The sequence below is a fragment of the Chelonia mydas genome, chromosome 6 (genome assembly GCF_015237465.2).
Source record: "Chelonia mydas isolate rCheMyd1 chromosome 6, rCheMyd1.pri.v2, whole genome shotgun sequence".
Taxonomy (NCBI): Eukaryota; Metazoa; Chordata; order Testudines; family Cheloniidae; genus Chelonia; species Chelonia mydas.
In genome coordinates, this window is record NC_051246.2 from 46585922 (window position 1) to 46609808 (window position 23887).

General features: G+C 40.0%; 2 protein-coding genes across 5 annotated transcripts in view; one reads left to right on the forward strand and one right to left on the reverse strand.

The window, feature by feature from the left end:
* ANO3 (anoctamin 3) overlaps positions 1-23887 on the reverse strand; it is a 369380-nt gene that overhangs the window by 41555 nt on the left and 303938 nt on the right. For all 4 annotated transcript variants that reach the window (XM_043548422.1, XM_043548421.1, XM_027830111.3 and 1 more), the window contains one exon: positions 20401-20461. In XM_043548422.1, coding sequence (XP_043404357.1) covers positions 20401-20461 — 61 coding nt within the window. The remainder of the gene's footprint in view (positions 1-20400; positions 20462-23887) is intronic.
* Positions 6163-22408, forward strand: MUC15 (mucin 15, cell surface associated). The gene is made up of 4 exons (XM_007067920.4): positions 6163-6384; positions 11047-11796; positions 13864-14019; positions 18184-22408. Exons 2-4 carry the CDS (start codon positions 11085-11087, stop codon positions 18339-18341), a joined length of 1026 nt encoding a protein of 341 aa, XP_007067982.2. The 5' UTR covers positions 6163-6384; positions 11047-11084; the 3' UTR covers positions 18342-22408.

Consider the following 23887-nt stretch of genomic DNA (forward strand, 5'->3'; position numbering starts at 1 on the left):
AAGGGCTTGTCAGTATTGCAATTCCATGCTACAGAGAATGTAAGGAGTGATTTCTCCATGTGCCCAAGGGAAATGGGACCAGTGCACAAGTCAAACAGGCTGAACTCCATAAGACAGGCACCCATGCACAGCCTTGGGTGGCTTCCCAGAATTCCCTTTGGAGCAGTATCACGCTGCATTGTTTCAACATGTGGCTACGCCTAAAAAGCACAAAAAAGGCTTGGGTTTATTCAGTGCCACTGTTTTCAGAACGAATATTGTTAGGCACCTAAATCCATATTTAGCCACCAAAGTAAGTGGCCTAATTTTCAGAGGTACAGTACTGAACCACACTTATGTTTTGCCTTTCCCCTGGTTTCTGCCTTATAAATAAGAAAAGCACTTTTATATCGTTGCCCCCTTTCCAGAATTTATTGCTGCCTACCGTACAGCTCCCATTGTCCCTCTGGACTACAAGTGCGAGAATGACAGATGTGGTGAAAATCTTGGGCCAGAGAGACATAAAATGGATGAGCACAGTGGTTACAGCAATATGGCATGACAAAAAAATTTCTGAAGACTGGTGAGACTCTATCTTGGTCTCAATACGTAAGAACAGCAGCATCCATGAATATGGAAACATTTGAGGGATAACGTTAGTGCAGCATGGGATGAAGATACTAGAACACATCTTGGATGCTAAGATCAGGAGAATGGTGGAATCTTTCCTTCAACAAGAACAGTTTGGCTTTAGAAAAGAACAAGGAACCACAGATGCCATGTTTGCAATTCATCAAGAGATAGACAAATGGCTAAAGCACTAGCAGGACAGCTTCTGTGCTTTTAAAGACCTAGAAAAAGCATATGATAAAGTGGACAGAAGGATGCTTACACTAGTGCTGAAGAAATATGGAGAGTCTGAGGATTTGATAACTATTGTGAAATATGCTATACAGGTCATTAAAACTATGATCAGAATGTGTTTTGGAACAAGTCCCTCCGAAGTGAAAGTCGGACTGCAACAGGGCTCGGCCCTCCGTTCTGGGCTGTTTATCATATTGATGGATTATGTCAGCAGGAAGATCCCAACAGGAAAAGGTCAGAAGCTGCTATATGCAGATGACACAGCAATAAAGGCATCCTCAAAAGAAGACCTAACCACCAGCTAAGCTGGCACAGGTTGATAATGAGCATGACTAAAACTGAGGTCATGCGGGTCAGTAGAGATGCCACAGGGAAACGGGATGTAGAGCTTAATGGAGCGCATGACTCAGCAGACTGACCAGCTGAAGTACCTCGGTGACTGGGTTATGGAAGATGGCAAGTGTGAACATGACATTCAGTTCAGACTGCGGTATGCTGGAAGAGTGTGGACTAACATCTCAGGGGTTGCATATGACAAGTGTATGTCACGGTGACTGAAAGCCCAGCTGTATAGAACAATGGGCATCCCACAATGCTGTACAGTGCAGAAGCATGGTGGTAAGGAGACAACAGATTCAGGGCCAACAGGTGTTCGAGATGAGATGTCTGCATGCAATCAAAAGAGTGCATAAAGAGAGAGATTTTAAAATGAAGCATTAGGATGGAAATTGAAGTGTGATGTGGCTGACAAAATCTAGGAAATGCAACTTTGCTGGTTCAGTCACATACAGAGCATGAATGAAAAGGACCTGGTGAGGATAGCATGATAGGAGTGGGTGTCAGGAAAGAGAGCCCAAGAAAAGTCAAGGAAGCGATGGATGGACTGCATCAAAGGAGAGGGGAAGCAGGTGGACCTTATTGCTTCCTCAGCCAGAAGATGATGGTGGATGCTTGCATGACCACCTGACTCCAGATGATGAGACAAGGGAAGAAGGAGGAGGAAGAAGAAAAACTACAAGTGCCAGAAGGCACTGCTTGCCAGAGTTGGCTTCATGTGTGACACATACTGTTGGCACAGGCCCACCTATTACTCACTCTGGGAGGTGTGGATGGCTTTCAGTCTGTCAGTGATCCAATTTATTTGATGATTAATCAAAGCCTTTTAAAAAGTGTCTTACACAATGCTTAATTACTCACAACAGAAAAAGGATGGTGGCTATAGGTGTTTGAGCAGAAAAGGTTGATTGTGTAGAAAGGTTAGTGATTCTATTTTAATATGACTTTACATGTACTAAAAGATTTTCATTTTTAAAGGGGGAGAAATGGGCAATGACTCATCTTGAGTGCTGTGTTCTGAAAAGGGACACTGGAAAATGGGTAAAAAAAGATTCTAATGTTATCATTTTTAAAAATAAGTGTTGAATCTTTTGTGAAAAAACACATCAGTCTACACAGACAAGGACTCAGGAGTTCAAGACCCTAAAAGTCATAGTGGATGGTATTTTCAAAATGGCCTAAGTAACTTAAACACTTAATTTCCATTGGTTGCAACTGGACTTGGGCTCCAAGACACTTAGGCCCTTTTGAAAATTGCACCCAATGACTTATTTCAGTAACCCTATGAATAGGGGGCAGAACCCTGATGTGGTAAAGCCAAGCAATAAAAACCAACACTGCAAGTTGACTGTTACAGAGAGAGAGAGAGAGAGAGAGAGAGAGAGTGTGTGTGTGTGAGAGAGAGAGAGAGAGAGAGAGAGAAAGTTATTATTAATCTTATTTTAAAGGAAGTGTGTTAAGAGATTGTACATGTTACATAACATATCCTTTCTGAGCCTCAATTTGGTTGATAACGTTAGAATCCAGTGAAATAAACATTTGGGCTCAGATTCTGCCACCCTTGCTCACACTGCAGAGAACTTCACTATACACGTAGCACTCCTGGATTTTACCTCACTCTGACTAAAAGATGCCTATCCTGCCCCTGGATTACTAATATACCTCTACAGGAGTTCTTCCACTTCTCCACTGGGTTGAGTTCTTCATATGAGAGAGACAGACAGACACAAACACATTCAGCCCCCCATCCCCCTCTTTTAGGGATGATGGCAACACCTCTTTCCCCCAGGCAACACTTCTTTCTACCATAACCTGTCACTTAAAATGTTTCCTTTTGCAGACTCCTAGAAAAGGCTCTCCAGAGTACCAGAGAGTCCATAGACCACAGTGTGAGAACCACTGCATTACTGAATAATGTATTTTCCAGCTGTCAATATAAAATAAGTTTCCTTCCTATAAAGTGGGTTTCTCCTATCACCTGAATGTTTGGTGATACACTACAGCTCCCATTATCAGTTGATTAGCAATGAACCAAAAGAACTACTAAGTGTATTAACTAGGCTAATTTTATCTCTGGTATAACTCCACTGAACATAAGAATGGCCCTACCGGGTCAGACCAATGGTCCATCTAGCCCAGTATCCTGTCTTCCGACAGTGGTCAATGCCAAATGCTTCAGAGGGAACAAACAGAACAGGGCAATTATTGAGTGATCCATCCACGGTCGTTCAGTCCCAGCTTCTAGCAGTCAGAGGCCTAGGGACACACAGAGCATGGGGCTGCATCCCTGACCATCTTGGCTAATAGAAACATGGCATCTGTGGTTCCTTGTCCTTCCCTAAAGCCAAACTGTTCTTGTTTGACAAAAGGTTTCACTGTTCTCCTAATCTTAGCATCCCCTCCATGAATTTATCTAATTCTTTTTTGAACCCAGATTTACTTTTGGCATCCCCTGGCAATGAGTTCTACAGGTTGACTGTGCACTGTGTGAAGAAGTACTTCTTCTTGTGTGTTGTTCCTTATGTTTGCTTCTTATGTTTAAGTACTTCTGTATGCTGCCTATTAATTTCATTGGGTGACCACTGGTTCTTGTGTTATGTGAAGGGATAAATAACACTTATTTATTCACTTTCTCCACACCATTCATGATTTTATAGACCTCAAGATGGAAGACTAAGTCTGAAGTTACACTAGCAATTAACTGGGCACATTACCAACCTGTCATATGTAACTTGGTAATAATTTGCAGTTTTCAATGACTTTACACACTCCTAGAGAGTAAATTACTATGGCCTCTAGTTTCCCTCAGGCTACAAGGGTATTTTAACCCTCACAATTGCTACCACCAGTCAATATCCCCTTTTCTTGTATAAAGTCAGTGTCTATTTTTTGCTAGTGGCTTGATTATACCATGTTGCCACTCTTCCCCTTCCCATTGCACCTTTAGTCCCATTTCTGTGTGTGATTATTGCTCTTTCCCTTCCACCTTTTATGCTGTGTGGAAGAAGGAATTGCAACTATCTACATAACTCATTTTAGTGAGATATAGATGTTAATGTATTTCTCATCATGAACTGCTGCTTCAATACAGAGGTGAAACAACATGAAAATCACATGTATGGAAAACCAGAAATGAATGTGAACGAGTCTCATAGCCACAATGAAGGGACAATAACAGGGCAATAAAGACTTGACAGTGGAAGTTGTGTCCCTCATATCTACTTAGTGGTTGTTCTCATGGCTTAAGGTAAGTATTTTCATTAGCAGTAGAATCTTTAAATGAACAAAAGCGTTGGTTTTTAAAAGAAATCTCATCACAATCACAGGCAATCAAAATGCACTACGTAGGCACTATAATTACTTGTGTGAACTACATGTAGTTTACTTGCATGTGCAATAATAAATTTATTGCATAAGATTAGTTACAACTTGCTTTCAACAAGCTAGAAATATTTCCTGATATATAAAAGTAGATTATAGTTACTCCATGTGTACATCACTCATTTGGGCTAATAAGGCTTGAGCAGCCCCCACCAATTTCCACTGGTGCAGCTCCACGAGTTGTTGCAGTGATGAGAGTGCTAATGTAGGTTGGCTGATGGTGTTTTAACCTATCTTATTATCTAACCCTGTTCAGAACACGTCTAGAGGATATAGTAGTTAAAATAGTAGCAAACTGTTAGAGACTTGCCTACAGTAGAGCTCCCAACATTGCTACTGCAGGTAGCTATCGGGTTAAATTAAAATTAGGTCCCAAATCTGCAATTAGTACTGTATGGACTGACCGATGCACCTGTGAGGAGCCACACTGGCTTCAGGAGGGTTCCATATGGGTGCAGGAGTGTCTGCATAGGGCTTATATCTAGTGCAAATAAGAGCTATCACTAATTTACAAATAAGGACACTGGAGAAAGGCATGAAATAGTAGCTTGCACTTGATTCTTTCAAAAATTTCAAGTGGAAACAAAAGTGCCATGGTATTCCACTCATGGAGTTATTGAGATATGACTGGAACACCTCTGTGTCCCTCTCCAACACATACCAGTCTAGAATAAATAAAAAAATATAATTACAGGAACAAGTAGTCCTGACTACTTCAGAATGTAAAAAATTAAACTGTGCATGTTTGCCTTCCCCAACCCCCATTTGCTCTAAATCCACCCCCAAGATTATATACAGCATGTAAAGAAGGGACTGACATGCAAGATTCAGATCTGGATCTGATTATTATTTCCCCCCCAAAATCTGGGTTTATGGTTTGATTTACCAAATTTGGATCTAAATTTACATTTCAAATCCCTTCAAATTAGGAGGGTAATTGGACCCAGGGGCTTGGGCTAATGCCTAACAGCATGTACATATATACACACACACACACACAGTAGAAAGTTGATGTATATTAAGAGTATGCCATAGTATAATTAACTTTTGCTTATACATCTTCTACAAACACTTCTCTTCAAACCCTAAGAACAGCCATACTGGGTGAGACCAAAGGTCCATTTAGCCCAATATCCTGTCATCTGACAGTGGCCAATGCCAGGTCCTTCAGAGGGAATGAACAGAACGGGTAATCATCAAGTGATCCATCCCCTGTTGCTCATTCCCAGTTTCTGGCAAACAGAGGCTAGGGACACCATCCCTGCCATCCTGGCTAATAGCCATTGATGGACCTATCCTCCATGAATTTATCTAGTTCTTTTTTGAACCCTGTTATAGTCTTGGCCTTCACAACATCCTCTGGCAAGTTGACTATACATATACAGTAACAAAGTGTGTCTCAACAGAAAACTACAAGGGTTCTTTATTAAAATGACTGCTGTCCAATTAAGAGAAGACCAATACTACATACAGTTTATAGGAATTTGATACACTTGTTGAAACATCAGTGTAAAGATTTTGTAATCTTCACAGAATAAATGGGCACTTGTCTACCCACTTTACAACGAAACCTGTAATTTCTGTGAACTCTGTAATGGTAGCTCTTAACAAAGACAACCAAGAAGCAGGTCAGTCTGGTTCTCAGGTGTTCTATTACACCCAGGGAAATATAGCCCCACCTAGTTAAGTTTCTACAGTGCATTCCCAATGAGTGTGACACTGTCGCACTTACAGTACCTGTGTTCTACTGTGTTCACTAGACTAATTGTACTCTGTGCCACAGCAGTGTTTCAAACCTACCTGAATATACTGTAGAGCTAAAAGGTAAGTGTATTTTTGTTAATGAATTTGGCTAAGTAATCACTGCAGCATTGATTTTTTTGACAAGATATTTGGGTAAAAGTAGGGACTGGGTAACCAAACTCACAGCAAAACTACCCCTATAAGGAAAAAAATTTAAAGACAAATTAACTTGGGCCAGTAATTCCAAGATTTAACAGCAAAGATAGGCAGAGATGTAAGAACCATAAAGAGAAGATGAAAATATTTCACTGTAATTTAAAGTTTGCGGATAATTGCTTTTCCTGCACTTTTAAGAAGTGATTTTTGCAAGTATGCTTAGGATTTGCTCTTAATGAACTCAGTCTAGGAATCGACATCAATCATTCCTCCCCCCCCCCTCCCGAATTTAAATTATTCCTGTGGAACTTTGTATATGCTTAGAAGAAACCCAGTATGCTGATTTGCTGTAAGGAGAAGTGTTGCTAGATTATAATTGCATATTTTGAGCGTATGTACCTATACTGAGAGTATATAGGAAAGTGAATATTGATCTAGTTGCCAGCTATTCAGAGAGGCAACAGGGTAATTGAATTAAAAAAATACATTTTGTTTTTGGAATGCAAGCATTGCAAAAAACAAACCTACATGCCCTCGACCCCAAAATAAACAACAAAGCAAAATAAAGAAAACAAGAGGTTTTAGTCATTTGTTCACTGAGTTTAACAGCATGTTATCCTTGGAAAACAGTCTGATTTATCCAGGAAACAGACATGAACGCAACCCATCCAATGTATTCCCCACAGCGTCAGTTGCAAATATATATTTTTTGAATTCCAGAAGAAGATATTCTACACATATTTAATTTTACATTTGTTCACTCTGTTTTGCGAGTATCAAATACTAGTGTGTAAAAGATGGAGTAAAGCTCTATTAACACTTTGAAAAAAAGACCTCGAATTTGTAGTTGTGAAGATCACGTCACTGCCCCATAAGAAAATAACTCAGTGACTGCTATTCTTCTCTTGACGCACGTATAACTTCTGTCATCGGCCAATGGCAGTTCTGTCTGCAAATCCCTCCATATATTAAGCCAAAAATAAGTGTGGTTTTTGAAATCGTTTAAGAAAATCATTTTGAATGCCCTTTTAATATAAACAAAATTCCTCTTCAGCATTCACTAACCCTTTTTCCTCCATGTACAACTAGACATAATTCAATAACTGCAGAGATACTCAAATCAGAAAGAGAATGAGGAAATGCAATTCAGATGATAAAAGTGATGCAGTCTTTACCATAAAGACCGTGGCTGAAATCCTGATTCCACTGAAGTCAAGAGGAGTATGTCCACACTGCAGCTGGGAGGGTGCCTCCCAGACTGGGTAGAAAGAATCGTGATAGCTCTACTTGATCTGATGTGCTAAAAATAGAAACGGGGGCTGCCCAAAACCCAAAATTTGAGCTCGAATGGCTAGCTTGAGGCACCACCCGTGCTTTCACGGTCACACTGCTATTTTTACATCCTAGCGGAAGCAGAGCTCCCAACCTGAGTCTGTCTACCTGGGCTAGGAGGCATGGTTGCATCTGCAGTGTAGACATACTCGAGGAGTTTTGCCATTGACTTCTAGGAGGCCAGGATTTCACTGTGTGTATGCACATATGCACACATATGAATGTACAGGAGGAACCATATACAGTATGAATACTGTCCCAAAAGATCAATATAATAAAGTCAGTGCGTTAACTGTCATTAACCACAGAGTGACAAGGATTTTCACTAACCCTTCTCCTGGGTATTCAGTTTTAAGCAAAAAAAAAAAAAAAAAAAAAAAAAAACAAAAAAAAACCAAACAAACAAAACAAAAAAACCCTAGTAAAAATATGTGATAAGCCCAAACCTAGTTCAAAATTGTACTCAAGTCCAAAGTGATAAGCTACGGATGTTAAATGGTTTGTTCAGGGATCTGTATGTAGCTCCATCTATATGCCCTGATCCTGCAATGAGATGCCTGCAGAGGGACTCCTGTGCCTGACTTTAGTAGGGCTCCACACTAAGACAGGGCATGCACACGTCAGTGCAGGATTGGGGCCATAATGAGGGAAGAGTCTAAGTCAGAGAGGGTGATTCAAAATTCATTTACACAGCTTTGACCTCAGTCTGACTTCAAAGTGATTTCAGTGTAGTTACTTACAGGTGCCAGCAAGATCAGAATCATCATATCAGATTATTTCTCCTTTTAAAAAATATTTTATAATTAGTGGCTCAAGCTAACTGGAAAATTCTTTAGATTCTGGCTAATCTTCTGGCTAGTCCAAGGTGCTGGAGCTGCAATATTTGCAGTTGTCCTATAATACCACTGTTTGCATGTTAAGCTCTAAGGGCAACAGGTGGCTTTCCAGGGCTGTTGTGTTGTTTCTGATCTGAATCTTAATGCTACACTAATACAAGACCAGTTAATTATTAGACACCAAGGGTTTCCAAGAAATACAACCTAAATATAGCCTTAGAACTATTGTAAAAAATCTTTGTGGCAAGGAGTTTTCTCTCTTTTTGTCCCCCAGGAAAAAAATTACAGGATTAAGGAAATCATGAAAACCACATTGTTCAGTAAGGATGCTGACTCTTTAGCATTATGAGAGAGAAACAAAAGGTGCAGTTAAAGTGAACTGTTAGTAATTTCCCTTGGTAGTTTCAAATTACAGTCAAGGTGAAATAAGAAATCTGACAAAACTCACTTTGTTCAGTAATGACATGGCTACTGATACAAGGGAAAAAAGAGTCATGCCAGTGAGCTAAAACAATGGTACTTTCAAGATGAAAGCAAATATCTAAATGAGCTTTTATTAAGCTTTCAAAGTTTTGTTTGCTACACTTTTCTGTAATTACTCCTCATATTGGAAAAATGTCCCTATACCCGGGTAAGGTGAAAACAAAGCAACTTTCATTAATATAATTGTGTGAGTTGACTGTTCAGTTACAGATCTGGGACTCCAGACACAAAGATTAGCTCTAAGCTGAAAGTTGCAATATTTATTTATGTAAAATAATAATAAAAAAGTTTTTAGTCTTTTATTTTTAGGTGAATAATTAAGGAATATTAATCCCACCTGGCAGATGACCACCCTATATTGGGAGACTAATCAATTTACCAATGTGGAAACAATATTTATAAACAGATTGCTGAAAGCTGAATCCCACAAATATACATACATACCGATTCCAGTCCTGGGCCCTACATCTTGTTCCCACTGAAGTCAATGGGAGTTCAGTCACTGACTGCAATGGGAGCAGGATCAGACCTAATGTCAGGTTTATTGACTAATAGCTGAAACTGAACCATATCATCTGTCAAAGGACAGAAGTATCTGTAGGGAGGGTGACACAGAGACAAGCTGGCTTACTCCAGTGGCTACTGTTAGAGTCCCTATACTCATCCCTCTCCCCTGCTGTGCTGTGCAGAGAGGAGCAAAGCTGTGGAAAAACCCACAGTTAGAAAAGGAAAATGGGCCAGACAGTGGCGCTGAAGGGTGAAAGGGGAAGGAGCCAGGTCACTGCCTCTAGGCAGCATGTCTCCTCCCTACAGGCAACAAAACATGCATAAGAATAGTGGGTTAATTAACACTCTTGAAAGTAGCGGTAACCTCCACATTTTAGTCTGTGATCTCTGGGAAGTAATGATAGCATGACCTCAAGCTGTCACTGCTCTTGAAAGCTAGACAAGTATATGGCAATATGTCTGTCTAAAGATCCAAGAGATTGGGGATCAGAATTCTTGCTGATCCTTGGTTGCACATTTGCAAATCAGGGCAGACTGCACTGCTTTGGTGTTGGTGTTTGGTTCTGAAGCAGAAATGCACCTCCGCTAATTCCATGGGCTGGCTTAGCTGCTGAACTGTTATGAATCCCCTGGCAGCAGCTGTATTCCTGTGATGGTCTCCCCCTCAAGGTCACAAAACATGTAAGGCAAATCATGACCTTCAAAGGCTAATTGCAACAACAATTACATCACTTTGCACGGGAACACACACTGTTACTTAGCTCTTCAGCTTTGCCACACACCTATTACTCACATATTGCTGGGTGCTACCCTCTGACCAGAAAGCATCAATTGCTGGAAGCATGTCCTTTTAGGCATGGGTCTTGGTGCAAGGGGTTCTTGGATACACGTAATAGCAAGTTGTTACAGACTGTGAGCTGTAGAATGGAGGGGAGTATGCAGCTTTGCCTATGGAAGCATGCAAAAAGCTTTGTTGCTCAATAGTAATGCTTTGAGAGAATATTACTACTGTTCAGGAGTGTTAAGTTCTCAACATGCAAACCTTCAAATATGTCTACATTGCAATTAAACACCCACAACTGGCTGGTGTTAGCTGAGTGAGGCTCATGGGACTCAGGCTGTAAAACCATGGTGTAGATGTTTGCGCTTGGGCTACAGCCCAGGCTCTAGGACCTTCCCCTGCCACAAAGCCCTGGGTCTGAATGTCTACACCACAATTTTACAGCCCCCTCAGCCCAAGCCTGACTCAGCTGACACAGGCCAGCCACAGCTGTTTAACTGCAGTGTAGACATACCTTTAGGAACCTCCATGACTTCATTTCTCTAGTATCAAGCCACTGTAAGTTTTCATCAACATGTCTGGGTCTTCATTGTCCAGCTCTCAGTTTCACATAATAAATTAAATCACAAAACTGTTCACTTCTTTCAGGTTCTCTACCTAAAGAAACAAACCACAAAGCCAATACCATGCTGCCTTCCAGTGGAATTCTTTTTATTTTGCTGCCGGTTAGTTTAGGGTGGACCAGAAGCAATGGTCACAGTAGTACAGTCAGTACAACAAACACTGACAATAATTCAACTACAGATACGACTCCACCTTCACACCAAGGAACTTCACATCAGCTAGGTCTTACTGGAACTAATAGAATAACTCCTGCTATAAGCCATGTTGCACCAACAACGGCCAATAAAAATGCAACAAAAAGTACAGTAATAGAGAGTAACACTCAAAGCAACAGTGTAGCTCAAAGATCCACTAATGGCACAGGGTTATTTTTGACTTCAAATGTGGATAAGGGTTCAACAAATACCTCTGCCAAAAATGTCAACAGAATCTCACCATCTTCGACACTATCCATAACCATGAGTGACTTTTCTACAGCGACTGAAAGCAACATGCCTACAAATGCTGGTGTATCCTCGAAAACGGAAGCCAAAAACTTCACTTCAGTCACCTATAAGACCAGTTCTATTGCAACTATCTCCACCAAAGACTTTCTAAAGAGCTCCACAGAAGTCTCATCTACCAACAGTCCATCAAATAGACTGACCACATTATCCACACACCAGAGCAGCAGTGTCACAACAGGCTTCAAAACAATTTCACAGACTACAAACGTACACCAGAATTTCACCAACCATTCTATAGTCCCATCAAATCCGAAAGAACACAACAAAGGTAAAGGTTTAATTACAGTAAAAAAAAGTTCAACGAAGTAATGATGCTGAACACTAAAATGTTTACATTATCTGGGAAGCTGTAAAGATGTGTGAACTGCTTCAGATAAAACTAGACCTCACCTGAAAGTTTGTTGAAATTCAAAAAACTTAGGTAACTTTTATCATATATAATTTTCTGCATTTCTGGGACCACAGGCAGAAATATTTATTTATTTATTTCAATTGCTACAGGAAGGGACAGATCCTGGGCTGCCATGCAGCTATTTTGAAGTGCATTGCCAGATTTCATCTGGTATTTAGCAGCAGTGTTGAGGAGACCATTTAGTGGTGGAGGGCTAGAAACAAGTAACAAAGTTTGTATTATTTGTATTACAGTAAAATCTAGATCTTCTACCAAGATCATAGCCAGACTATGGTAACGATTGCCCATATACATTGTAAGAAATATTCTCAGCCCCAAACTCCTTACAATCTAAATAAACAACCAAAACTGGTGAAGGGGAGGAGAAAGGAAAACACTATTATCTCCATTTTACACATGGGGAACTGAGGCACATTTTCAAGTGGTTTCGGAGCTTAAGATCCACTGAAAGTCTCTTAGGTACTTTGGAAAATGATACTCTGAGTTACCTGTCCAAGGTCACATAGGAAGTCTGTGGCAGAGACATGAATTAATCTGAGGTCTCCTGAAGCCCCAGGCCAGTGTATGGTATTTGTGAACTGGCATACTGAAAAATTTCTTGTTTCTGAACTATATTGGTATATAGATACTATAATGGGAATATTCCCAGCAGACTGCTTCAGTGAGAGTATCATTCAAATTGGATCTATTTCTAGGAATGGTCCACTGGAAATCATTGAAAATGTTTTGTTTTATCTGCTGCATCAGTCTGGAGTAGCCCCAACACACTGAGTTTCTGAGTTTTGCTTTATATTAAATTCTGCTTATCTATCTATTTTCATAGGAAATGTAATGCAGCTCTGCTTTGGTTCGGTGAATGTGCAAACTTTCCCTCCCCATCCTTTCAACTTCTGCATATATGAAATAGATTCCCATGCTCAAAAGCATTTAAAGCAACAAATTAATCATTTCTTAAGCATGAAGGACACACAGAGTGCAGAACACTTTTGTAACTAATGCCTTCAATTTATAAATAATGCCCAAATGGATTGCCTGTCTTGTATTTTATTACTATCAATTTGGTTAAGCCTGGGAAAACAATATAGCATAAAACCAAAAATAGCATTTCTCTATTCTGCTCTTTCCGATTGGGGCTTCAGTGAATGAGAAAGGAAGATTCGAAGACATAGTATTTTTATACCATTAATTTGCCTGCAGGCTTTTAACACGGGACAGAAATGCTTCTCCAGCATATACAGTAGTCTACACTAAGAACTGGAGGCTAACTTCACGTTTTCAAGCTTCTCTCTATAGCTCTAATAGTTACAATGTATCAGACTTTTTGCCTAAAGTGACTCTGAAAGAGGGCATTCAAAAAAAGAGGTGAAAATTCAAAGAAAAGTTTTATAAAACCCAAGAAAAATGTTGGGGAGAAAAAAAATTATTTTGCTACCTGAAAAACTAAAAAGGTTACAGCCAACACTTTCTAGGCTTCTGATTTTGGATGCCTAACAAAGTGTCTGAAAAATTGGGCACCCAAAACCAGAGGCACCTAAAATCACAGGCTCTCTTTATAGTTTGGTCTAAATACTTACAATTGTAATATTAAAGCGATTTTATCAGAAGACAGTGCAAGGCCTTGTGGTTAGAGCAGGTGGCTGGGAACCACAACTCAGGGATTCTGTTCACAGCTGTTGGTCAAATACTTGCTTGACTGGGAAAAGTTATACTAAAACGTTTCGTGCCACATTTGTAAATAAGAGAGGGTAATACTTCCTTGCCTCATGGGATTGTTGAGGGGCTGACTTAACTATTGTCTGTAAAGTGAAATATGTCACAGTGGGCCAGATTCTCAGCTCGTGTAAAATGTCAGCTGAGGATCTGGCCCTATAGATTTATAAATTTGCATTAGAATAATTTTGTTATCCTTTTTCCCTCTCCTAGAGAATCACCACAGTGCAGGAGTAGTGCTTGGTGTGATTGTAGGAGCCATTTTAGGATCTGCATTAATTGGTCTGATTGGGTACTTTATATGTGGGAAGAGAAAGTCTGGCTCATTTTCCCATCAGCGACTTTATGATGACACAAGGAGTGAACCAGGTAAAGAATATCACAAATGTTCCGGGAGTAGAAGGACTTTCCTATTCTGCACAGAACTCTTGAGGTGAATTTTTTGCCCCACTGAAGTCAATGGGAATTTTGATATTGACTTCAATAGAGCTAGGATTTCACTGCTATTTTTTTTTTATTGAGAGTGCACAAGTCAGTTTGGCAAATGGTTTTAAAGTACATCTAGGGGTTCTCAGTATCCATAAACAGGAAGGGGGGATTTTTTTTTAATCTTTGGTAAATTTTGTATTGAGAGAAGAGTTTAGGGTATTTCTGCTCTGCACAGTTAATCCAGGTTAGTCTAGCCTAAGTGCAAGCATCCCACAGCAAAGCCCTACCCGCTTTACTGGGTCCTCACTGTTCTGCAATAGCCTGGGTATGCCTGGAGACATATCCCATAGTTCTTTGTGCTGAGACTCTCTAGAGGATGCTCTCTCAGTCAATTGAGGGAGGATCTGTCTGTCCTTCAGAGGGAATTTTGGGAAGGGCACTGGAGGACTATCAGCACTGGAATGGTTTTGCCTGGTCCTCATTGCTGGGTTCCAGCCCAAGTTAAAAAAGAACTTGGGCACTAACCCATACCAGCATGTGGGTTCATGCAGCACCTCCAACCCACTGTTACAGGTTTTTCTGTGTGGATGGTAGGGAAGTTTGGGCTAAAATCCAGGTTTAACTGTACAATGAAGATAGTCCCTTTAGACTTTGATACCATTTCATATATACAAAGTAGTTAAACAACATGCAACACCTTGGCCCTAGCTGAATAAGTTCATACTAAGTGGAATTTGTACAACTACTGAGTTGAATGAACAGCAGTCATTGTCAATCAGCATCATTAAGCCAATGGGTTATCTGCAAATTCCCCCATAAATAAATCCAGGAAGGTACCTTTCGTGTGTTTTCAGAACTTCAGTATACAAAAATATCCATGCTCACAAAATAACATGGGTTACACAGAATAGTTTTGAGATACCAAGGTAAAACTGTAATCAAAGGAGAATATTAATAAGATATATCAACTACAATATCTACTGTAGAACACCACTAGCATAAAACACTGCAACACAGTTAGGCCATGTCTGTATTTTGATTGTGTCATTTTTTGTTGTTTAAAAACCAGTTTCTGTTAACATTGGCTTTGATCCTGTAATTTGAACTGCACCCTTGTGGATAATGGAGCTGTGCATGACTGCAAAAGTCCTACTGGTTGGATCTGGGTTGTGGTATCAGAACAATGGTTATGCCAGCATTGTCGCTAAAAGTGGCATAACTGTTAAAAATGCTTTTGAAAAAAATTGCAAACAGTGATCTGACTGCCTTGAGACTATCTACTTTGGAGAGTGGTTTATAAAAAATCCTCCATCCTCATCACTAGCAAAACCCAGGTTAGCTGGAATAACGATGAAAGTTTCCAAAGACGTGCAAATTTGTATTTATGGATTCAAGGTGTAAAGTGCAGACAAAGATTAAAAAACCCAAAACCAACCAACCAAACCTCACAAAGCACAAGTAGGTATCAGATACTGTACGAGTAGCTTTAAAGGAGAGAAATAAATCAACAGTCCAACTCAGCACTTTAATAGGCATTTTCTGTCTTTAGGTTTGCTTTTGTGACAGCTGCAGCTTTGAGGCTGAAGGCAGAATTTCACTGTAGTGATCCATTTTATTGAGCTGCCTTGATTCTAAATTCTTGTAATTATTTTGAAATGAGCCAGGCATACATATACCTCACAAGTTAAGAGTCTAGCACTCAACACATTCATCTGTTATACTTCTCAGTCTAGTGTAGACTAAGAGCTTTTCAATCTTCATTGCCTCACAGAATCAATAAAAACAACCACAAGACAACATTTCAGAACAGATATAAATGACTTATATCGAACATAGCCAAGCACATTTTCAGCAGTTTCTCTTATAGACAATAGGTTACAGTGTTTAATAAAATATGGCCTATGCATAATTATTAATGCATAGTTGCCAGTGATCAAACACCTCCGGAACATTTTTTCCACGTGTTGAAACATGTTGTACTGAGATTATTGTAGTTTTGATTTTTTTATTACAGTGTATACTTTTTTCTTAAACAGGAAGCTAATGTGTAATTTATCTAGAAATTTGTGAACACACATGTATGTGCACACCCACCACTCTTTCCACAATAGTACACAAATGAGAGTTCCCACAATCAAAACATGCCGGGGAAGTGAATTAAATTTCTTTTACTCTATTTTAAAAATCTCTCTCTCCCACATAGATGTACGTAAGAATGTAATTCTTAATGTGTTGAACCATAATTCAGAAAACAATGCCATTGTCCGGCTATAATGGAAGTAGGGCAGGAGATACTGGAATGTTGTTTAATTAAGCCGCAATTTTATTCTTAAATGCCTGGGAGTATCTGGCAGATACAAGTGTACAGTACAGGTAATTCCATAATCAGATAAATATATACCTGAGCAGCTTCCATCAGCTCTTCCCCTTACCCATGCTGGGGACCAGCCAATCTGTTGCTGGAGCCTCACCATCCCCCGCAACCCCAAAGGAGGATTAAAGGGTGGGCTATAAAGGATAGGGGGTTGGTTCCCTGCCATAACAGTCACAGGAGCCCTGAACTGCCCCCCCCCAAATATTTCTGCTCCTTTAAATAATACCTCCTTTAAATCCTTTACCAATCCATTTTATCTGGTCAATATACCCTTCCCTACCGAGTACTTGCACTGGACATCTGTCCCACATTTACATAATGAGTTGCAACATCATATCCTAATTCCTGTTTCATGTTTGCCTCAACTAAGGCCCCCAGAACCTACTGTGCGGAAGGTAACCCTTCCCCCCGACCCCACATATACACTTAACATTGGCCAATCTGGCAGTGAGGGGAAAATTCCTTCCCAGACCCCTGAGAAAGGAGTGAACAGCACAATACCCACAGCAGGTCCTGACAAAACCTGATCATTCACCACTTCCATAGGTGGGTGCTGATCCAGGGTAAAAGAGGGCTTTTCCTGCACTGCATGGACCTATATAGTCTCCCCTGTCTTCTGGTCCCCTGGTGGGAGGATGGGTCAGCGTCCCCATGCTGAACTGGTCTGCCACTGCAGCAGAAAGTCACTCCTTGGCTCTCTAGCCCTTAAAGGGGCACTCACTTCTTCCAGCATGCCAGACAACGGACCCCACTGCTTCATGTGCAGAGAGGTCATTCATGAACTGTTGTTCCATTATTATTAATATATATTTATATCACAGTAGCACCTGGAGACCCCAATCAAGACCATAGCCCCATTGTGCCTGGTGTTTGAGACATGTAACATTATTTTCTTTTGCAGATACTATGCTGGTTTATTGTATAGGTCCTGTAAAAATGTTACCAGTAGGGCCATAATGAATTGTGCAGCCGAGTAATGCACTTTGTAGGCACAAAAATTACATAATTAAAGACCCATGTAGGTGTTTATGATAGTTGATGGTTAAACACTGACCAGTTCTGGCAGAATTATGAACCTATATTGTACAATATACATTTTGGACACCAACTGTTTTATAAACACAGATCCACAAACGTTGAGAAACAAAAATCCAGTGTAAAGTCACTGGCACTATTCATGTGCAGACATTTTCTGACATTTCTATGTTTACACTCAGATCTTCAGAAGAACAGCATTTTGTTTTGATCATTTTCTTGACAGTAAAGAAATATGGAAGAGATTTAATATACTATAGTTTATGGTACAGTCTGGATTCAATCTAGTCCTAGAGTAACTTGGAGTATTCATCTTTGAGTGAAAAAAATGAACTACAATGTTTTTAGTGAAACGGTGTTATTCTAGAGAGGAAAGATGGTCTTGTTGCTAAAGCACCAGACAGGTAATTAGAATATGTAGGTTCTATTCCTGGCTCTTCTACAGACATCTTGTGTGGGCAAGCCAGCCAGGACCCCATCCAAAGCCCATTGAAGTCAATTTATTGAGTTCAGTGAGCTTTGGATCAGGTCCTGAATCTTTCTCTGTCTCAGTTCCTCGCCTGTAAAAAGGGGACAACAACTTTTTTCTACCTCAGATGTTGCAAGACTAAATTTATTAATGTTGAAGCATTCAGACACTATAGTGATAAGTACCATTGAAAAAACCTATAAATAATCATGATGTATTTTTCCAGTTCTCCGATTAGATAATTCATCGCATAATGTGAGCTTTGGTGATTTCTCTTACTACAATCCCAGCACAACAAACGAGCCAGCTGCACAGAACAGCAGAGGAAGACCATATGATGGCATTCCAATGGGTGACATGACTTCATCTCAACCCCCAGCATAATGTCCGAGGGTAACGTCTGCTGGCTTCAGATTACAAACTCGTTTGTGATCTATGTACCTTGTTTTACATACATTGCTCCCACAGTATTTTGCAAGTTTATTTCCCCTGAAATAATCCTATGGCTATTAACATGAAAGGCTTTGGATAGCATATCTGAAATCACAAGATATATTTACACATGCTGGTCATACACTGCTGTGCCAGAGCACCACTGTCCCAGTTGGTAATTAAACTAAATTCAATGCTCAATCTGCTTCTGTGTTAAAAGACACTATGCTATCTTTTTAAAAACAATATTAGCAAACTGCACAGAAAGAGGCAAAATCCTGTTTGTTACACCTAGTCAACTTCCTTTGGCTTCAGTGGAGGTTGCAAACATGCAATGGAGCAAAATATGACCAGGATTCTAAGGAAAGTTTAGCACCAAGACAAAATAACCATAATGACTATCTTGATGAGAAGCTGCTTTCTTCAAATGTCATTTCTATCAGATCTGTGGGTCGGGAGATTTCCTCCCCGCCTTGATATTTGCATCTACCCGAGAGAAAAAACTATAAGGCACTGGTTTTAATTACATTACTTACAGCTTGCAATTTGCCAGGCCAAACTGATTTACTGTTTATCATGAAGAGAATTTGCTCACACTGATACAGTTACAATTACTACAGAAAGGAGACCACAAGAATGAATAGTCCTCCTCCTCTGCACCAGTTGGTCTATTATCTGCATTGCAGGTTAGGATCTGTAAAAATGATGCAGCATATTTTGGGATGGGCTACGTGGAAGGAAGGAATTCTCTTTGGGTAAAAAATATAAAAAGAATACAGAGAACCACAGACTAGTTTAAAATCTTTGCTCATTCAGCAAGTCTAAAAATCAGGGAGATATCCAAAATAATAATATAATGTATCTGTTTATAGTCACCTAAGATGCCTGAAGACATAAGAAGAGCTTTAGGAAGGTAAAATATTACTAGTAAGAACATCATGATGCTTAGGGGCCTCAAAGATTAAGTGTGGGACACATGTTTATTGCTATGGATCTTAATGTGTGTTATTAAGAGTGGGCACTTTAGGCCCAGTCAATGGAGCTACACCCACAAATATCAGCTGAAAACCTGGCCATGAGTGTGTTAAATTCACAGACTCCTTCTCTTCCCTTTTGCACTGGCTGCAGCTGGGAGAGTGAGAAACGCCTGTTCATGTGTATTATATAAATACAGCGTCTATGTGGCATTTAACTTCATCACAATGGTATAGCATTGGTTTGAATAGAGGCAGTGCTCTGTGTGGACCAATGTTAAAGTCTCAGGGTACAAATATGCAGCACTTTCACAGGAAGAACTATCTACCCATCTATCTCAGATAGTTACAGCATGCTAATCTTGATATAATCTTGGTATTGCCACTGACTTCCCATTGCAAACTTGTTATCGAATGAAATGAAAGATCACTGGATCAGACCCCTCAGTTGTAAAAACTGCATCTGCCTTCTTTCGAACAAAGAAATGTTACGTAATGGTAACTCCTGTTTAAGAGTTGCCTCTGAGCATTTACTCTTTGTTTGATGCCTCCTGGTGTGGAACATGATGTCACAGTGAATGCAGAGAGACTCTCGAAGAACAGAATAAATACATGAAATCGCCCTGTAAATAGTTAACACAAAACCTTCTGACCTGCCTTTAACTCACTTTAATTAGCCTTTGCCTACAAGCTTTCAAATCTGTTAATTTTACAGTGCGCCGCATTGGATTACACTGATTTTGGCCCCAAACCTTCAATTAACTCTGTGTGAGTGGACCCCTCTGCACACATGACATAGATTGCCGGATTAAAGGCCTTGTTTTTCCTACAGTCATTACATTCTGAACATAAATTAGTAGTGGAGTATTTTTAATGTCCTACTAGTACAAACATTGATTTGATGAAAATAGGAAAAATATAAATAAACATGGATACTACTTGCTTAACATTATATTAAACTTCAAATCCCTCTAAAACTAATAGTCATCTATAGAGGGAGAGGTGAAGAGAACACTTAGGAAGGAAAATGGACTTACCCCATATTGCCATAAAAATAGCAAAGAAGACAGTCCCTCCATTATCAAACAAATGTGTAACCTAAGCAGAAAGTAAAACACATAATGCAAAATAAATAATAAATAATAATAATAATACCACTTTACATTCATATAGTATCCCCCTCCACCCCCCCAAAAAAGGATCCCAACATTCTTTACAGGTTTTAGACCCCAAAATATAGGCATCCTTTTAGGAAGCCCTAATCCCACATAAAGGTGCACACATCAGCATTTATATGCTGATATGAATTCCATTCATCGCCCACTATTCCCATTGCTAGTCCAGGCCTGAATTATCTTTCACAGTAATTCCCACTCTGGCCTCAGTCATCTTTAATGTGCTCAAAATACTGTCTCAAAACTCAGTTACTTTGCCAGCTATTCTGACCACATCCCACCAGTCTTCAAATTTTTCCTTGGTTTCCTCTCACTTGCTGCATCAGATTTAAGCTCCTTGTCCTGTCCTTTTAGGGCCTGAACAACTTAAATAAGGCCTACCTACCCACTTTCATCTCTTTATTTCCCTCTCCCCCAAGAATGTTCCTTGTCTAATCATTCCCTTCATTCTCCTTTCCTTCCTTGCAACTCCATGCTTCAATCCCTTGTCTCACTTGGTCCACCAGGCCTCCATGCTCTCCCTCTAAACCCCTCTTGAAAATATCCTTCCCTTCTAAAGAGTCTATAAATCCTAATCACTCTCAAAATGAAGAATAAAACCATCCAGATATTAACAAAAATTAACATCAAAATGAAGTAATTATAGCACTAAGGTATGCATCACATTCCACCTCTCAATCACTTTTGCTGTTTGTTGCACCCTATTGCCCATTTTCTACTTACAGTGTAAACTCTTTGGGATAGATTTGTTTTATCTGCAAAGTTCAGATAAAGTTCATGGTGGGTGATAGATAAATTGTAATTGAAAACTATTACATGACTGACTATGTGTCAGTTTGAGTGCCCTAATGGGGTTTGTTGTCCCAATTTTGAAAATGGTGTCCTCTATGTATTGTTCAGGGTTCATTTTATCCATCATAGAAATATAGGCATTTCCATGGTAGAAATCCAGCAGTCACTGTGTGTGAGCCACAGTAGGTGAGGAGGCTGAGGTGAAGAATAATTTCTCCTACTGAAAGGGGATTTTAGGTAGGCAATTGCCAGTGATTAAATTTGGTCAGGGATAATGGGCTGAAACATATTCTAGTGAAAAAATGCTATAAAATGTTTGGTGAGCATCAGTGACCAGAACCTCAGTTTCAAGTGTCATTTGAAAGATGACATACATCATTACATTATATTGGAGTAATGATGTATAACCCTTGAGACCATCACCTCACAAGCACAGCATTCCTGGTGGCCATCAGGAATGCTGTGCTTGTGAGGTGATGGTCTCAAGGGTTATGGGATATTGAAGGGATTGACAGTCTGCTGAAGGGAGTTTATGTAACACCTTCTAGCAAAACTATTATACATCATAGCTGCCTTGTCTTGTCATTGGGGTTGTCCTCTGTAGCAGACTCCCGTCCTGTAAACCAGACAAACCTACATGTTTTCAAATGAAAACGTTCACCATTATTGCATCTGCTTTTAGAAAATAAACACTGAGCAGGTGACAGAGGATATTCTGTAAGAGGGAAGATAATTAAATATTAGAAAAACTCTCTTGAAATCCTCATCATTTATAAATCCAGAAGAAAAAGTTAACAGTATAAACAGTGTATTGCTTGCTAATCTGTTTTATTTTCTCTTAAATGCAAACACTTCTAAAATTGAGTAGAGTTATTAAACACACAAGTTTTAGTAGTATACAGGGCTCTGTTTATTTTACTGTGCTGAAGAAAATCGAGAAGTTTTTACTTAATACCAAAGATCATCAAGTCCAATATGTTCTTTGTGTGAATTATATAATTGTGTGAAACTTGTATGCAAATGCGCCTTTGGCTTTGGTTTTCTTTTATTATAATAAAAAGAACATACAAGCAAAGTATTTTATGAGACCGAAAATCTGATTGGAAAATGAAAGCAGCAGGATTTACAAAGTTTTGCAAATCAATAAAATGGACAAGTGTCTCCGGATTTTTAATGTGTGCTAGGTTGGGGGAATCTGTGCAATAAAGATATCTGTAAAGAACACACTTCTCGAAAGAAATGGAAAAGGAACCCCAAAAGAGTTATGGCTCAGAAGATCTTGCTTGAATAGAAGGTGGGTTTCTGGCTGTAGATCATGCATTTTCTTTAGAATGACCAGACCAGTTTTGTCCTGTAGTCTTAGTAGTTTATCAAACTAGGATTTTATCCCAAAGCTAAGCAGGGTGGGCTGAGCTGGCTGGGCCTTTTGATTGGAGACCTCTGCATAGAAGTCAGAAGTACAGAAAGTAGTGCTGGTGAGTCAGGACATGTGCTATAGGGCAACATACTGTTGAAGGCAAGACAAAAACAGAAAACCAAGGTGCTGACTCCCTGTGACTGTTCAAGAACTCTTTTTCAAGAACAAGAGTGTGCACCCTGGGTCCTGTCCAAATCACACCTTAAATAATTACATTCTGTCTCCTTAAATTAACTCCCCAGTACTAATTGGTTATGTTATTCTTAAGGGGACATATCAAAAGAAATGTCATGGTCCAAATTGTGCTCCTTAAAGCTACATGGAGGGGATGACATAAAGAAGCAGGCTAGCCACCTTCCCAGCATTATTTTCTATCTCCCCAGACAAGGGTAGGGTTCTCTACAGGTCCTGGGATCTGCCTCTCAGGAGGAGGGAAATGGTGGGCCAGGGGCAAGAGTGAGAGAAGGAAAAGTGCATAATTTCCATCCCACTCCTTCAAGCCTTGTAAAAAATCATCAGGACTTTGTTAACTTTACTGTGAAGTTTGGTGCATTCAGATCCACCACTTAAGCAATACCACCCCAGTACCGCAGTTAGGTACCATGCATGTTCCTATTTAACCCATTGTGGCTTGCACGTGGTGTGAGGAAGGTAAAAAAAAATCCCTAGTCCTCTGCCAATTTGACCCATGGGAGAAAAAAAAAAATCCTTCCTAACTCCCTTAACAGGCTACCAGCTAGATCCACAGCATCTGTCAGGTTGGGTTCTCATTCCTAGTTTTGTTGGGTAGGGTAGGCAGCTGGAACAGAGCCAAAAGAGGTTCCACATGGCCCCTGAATGGGGTTAAATCCTGGGAGCTGGGGAACGCTGGCCAAACAGCGCCCCCTCCTCCAGCTGGCTAATGGGAGCCAGAGACTCCTATGGGAGGACCTATCTATTGTCCCTAGGAGAGTGCCTCCCTCTATTGCTACTAGCACTGTCCCCCTTTCACCTCTGGCCCCATCAACTTCCCCCACCCATTGATGTGCGTAGGTGGCATGCAGCTCAGACCTGGAATGCCATCTCTCTCTCTCTCTCTCTCCCTCCCCCCCCCCAGGCTAGTGTTTACAAGGGTGTGTGATGTTTACAGTGCTAAACCTG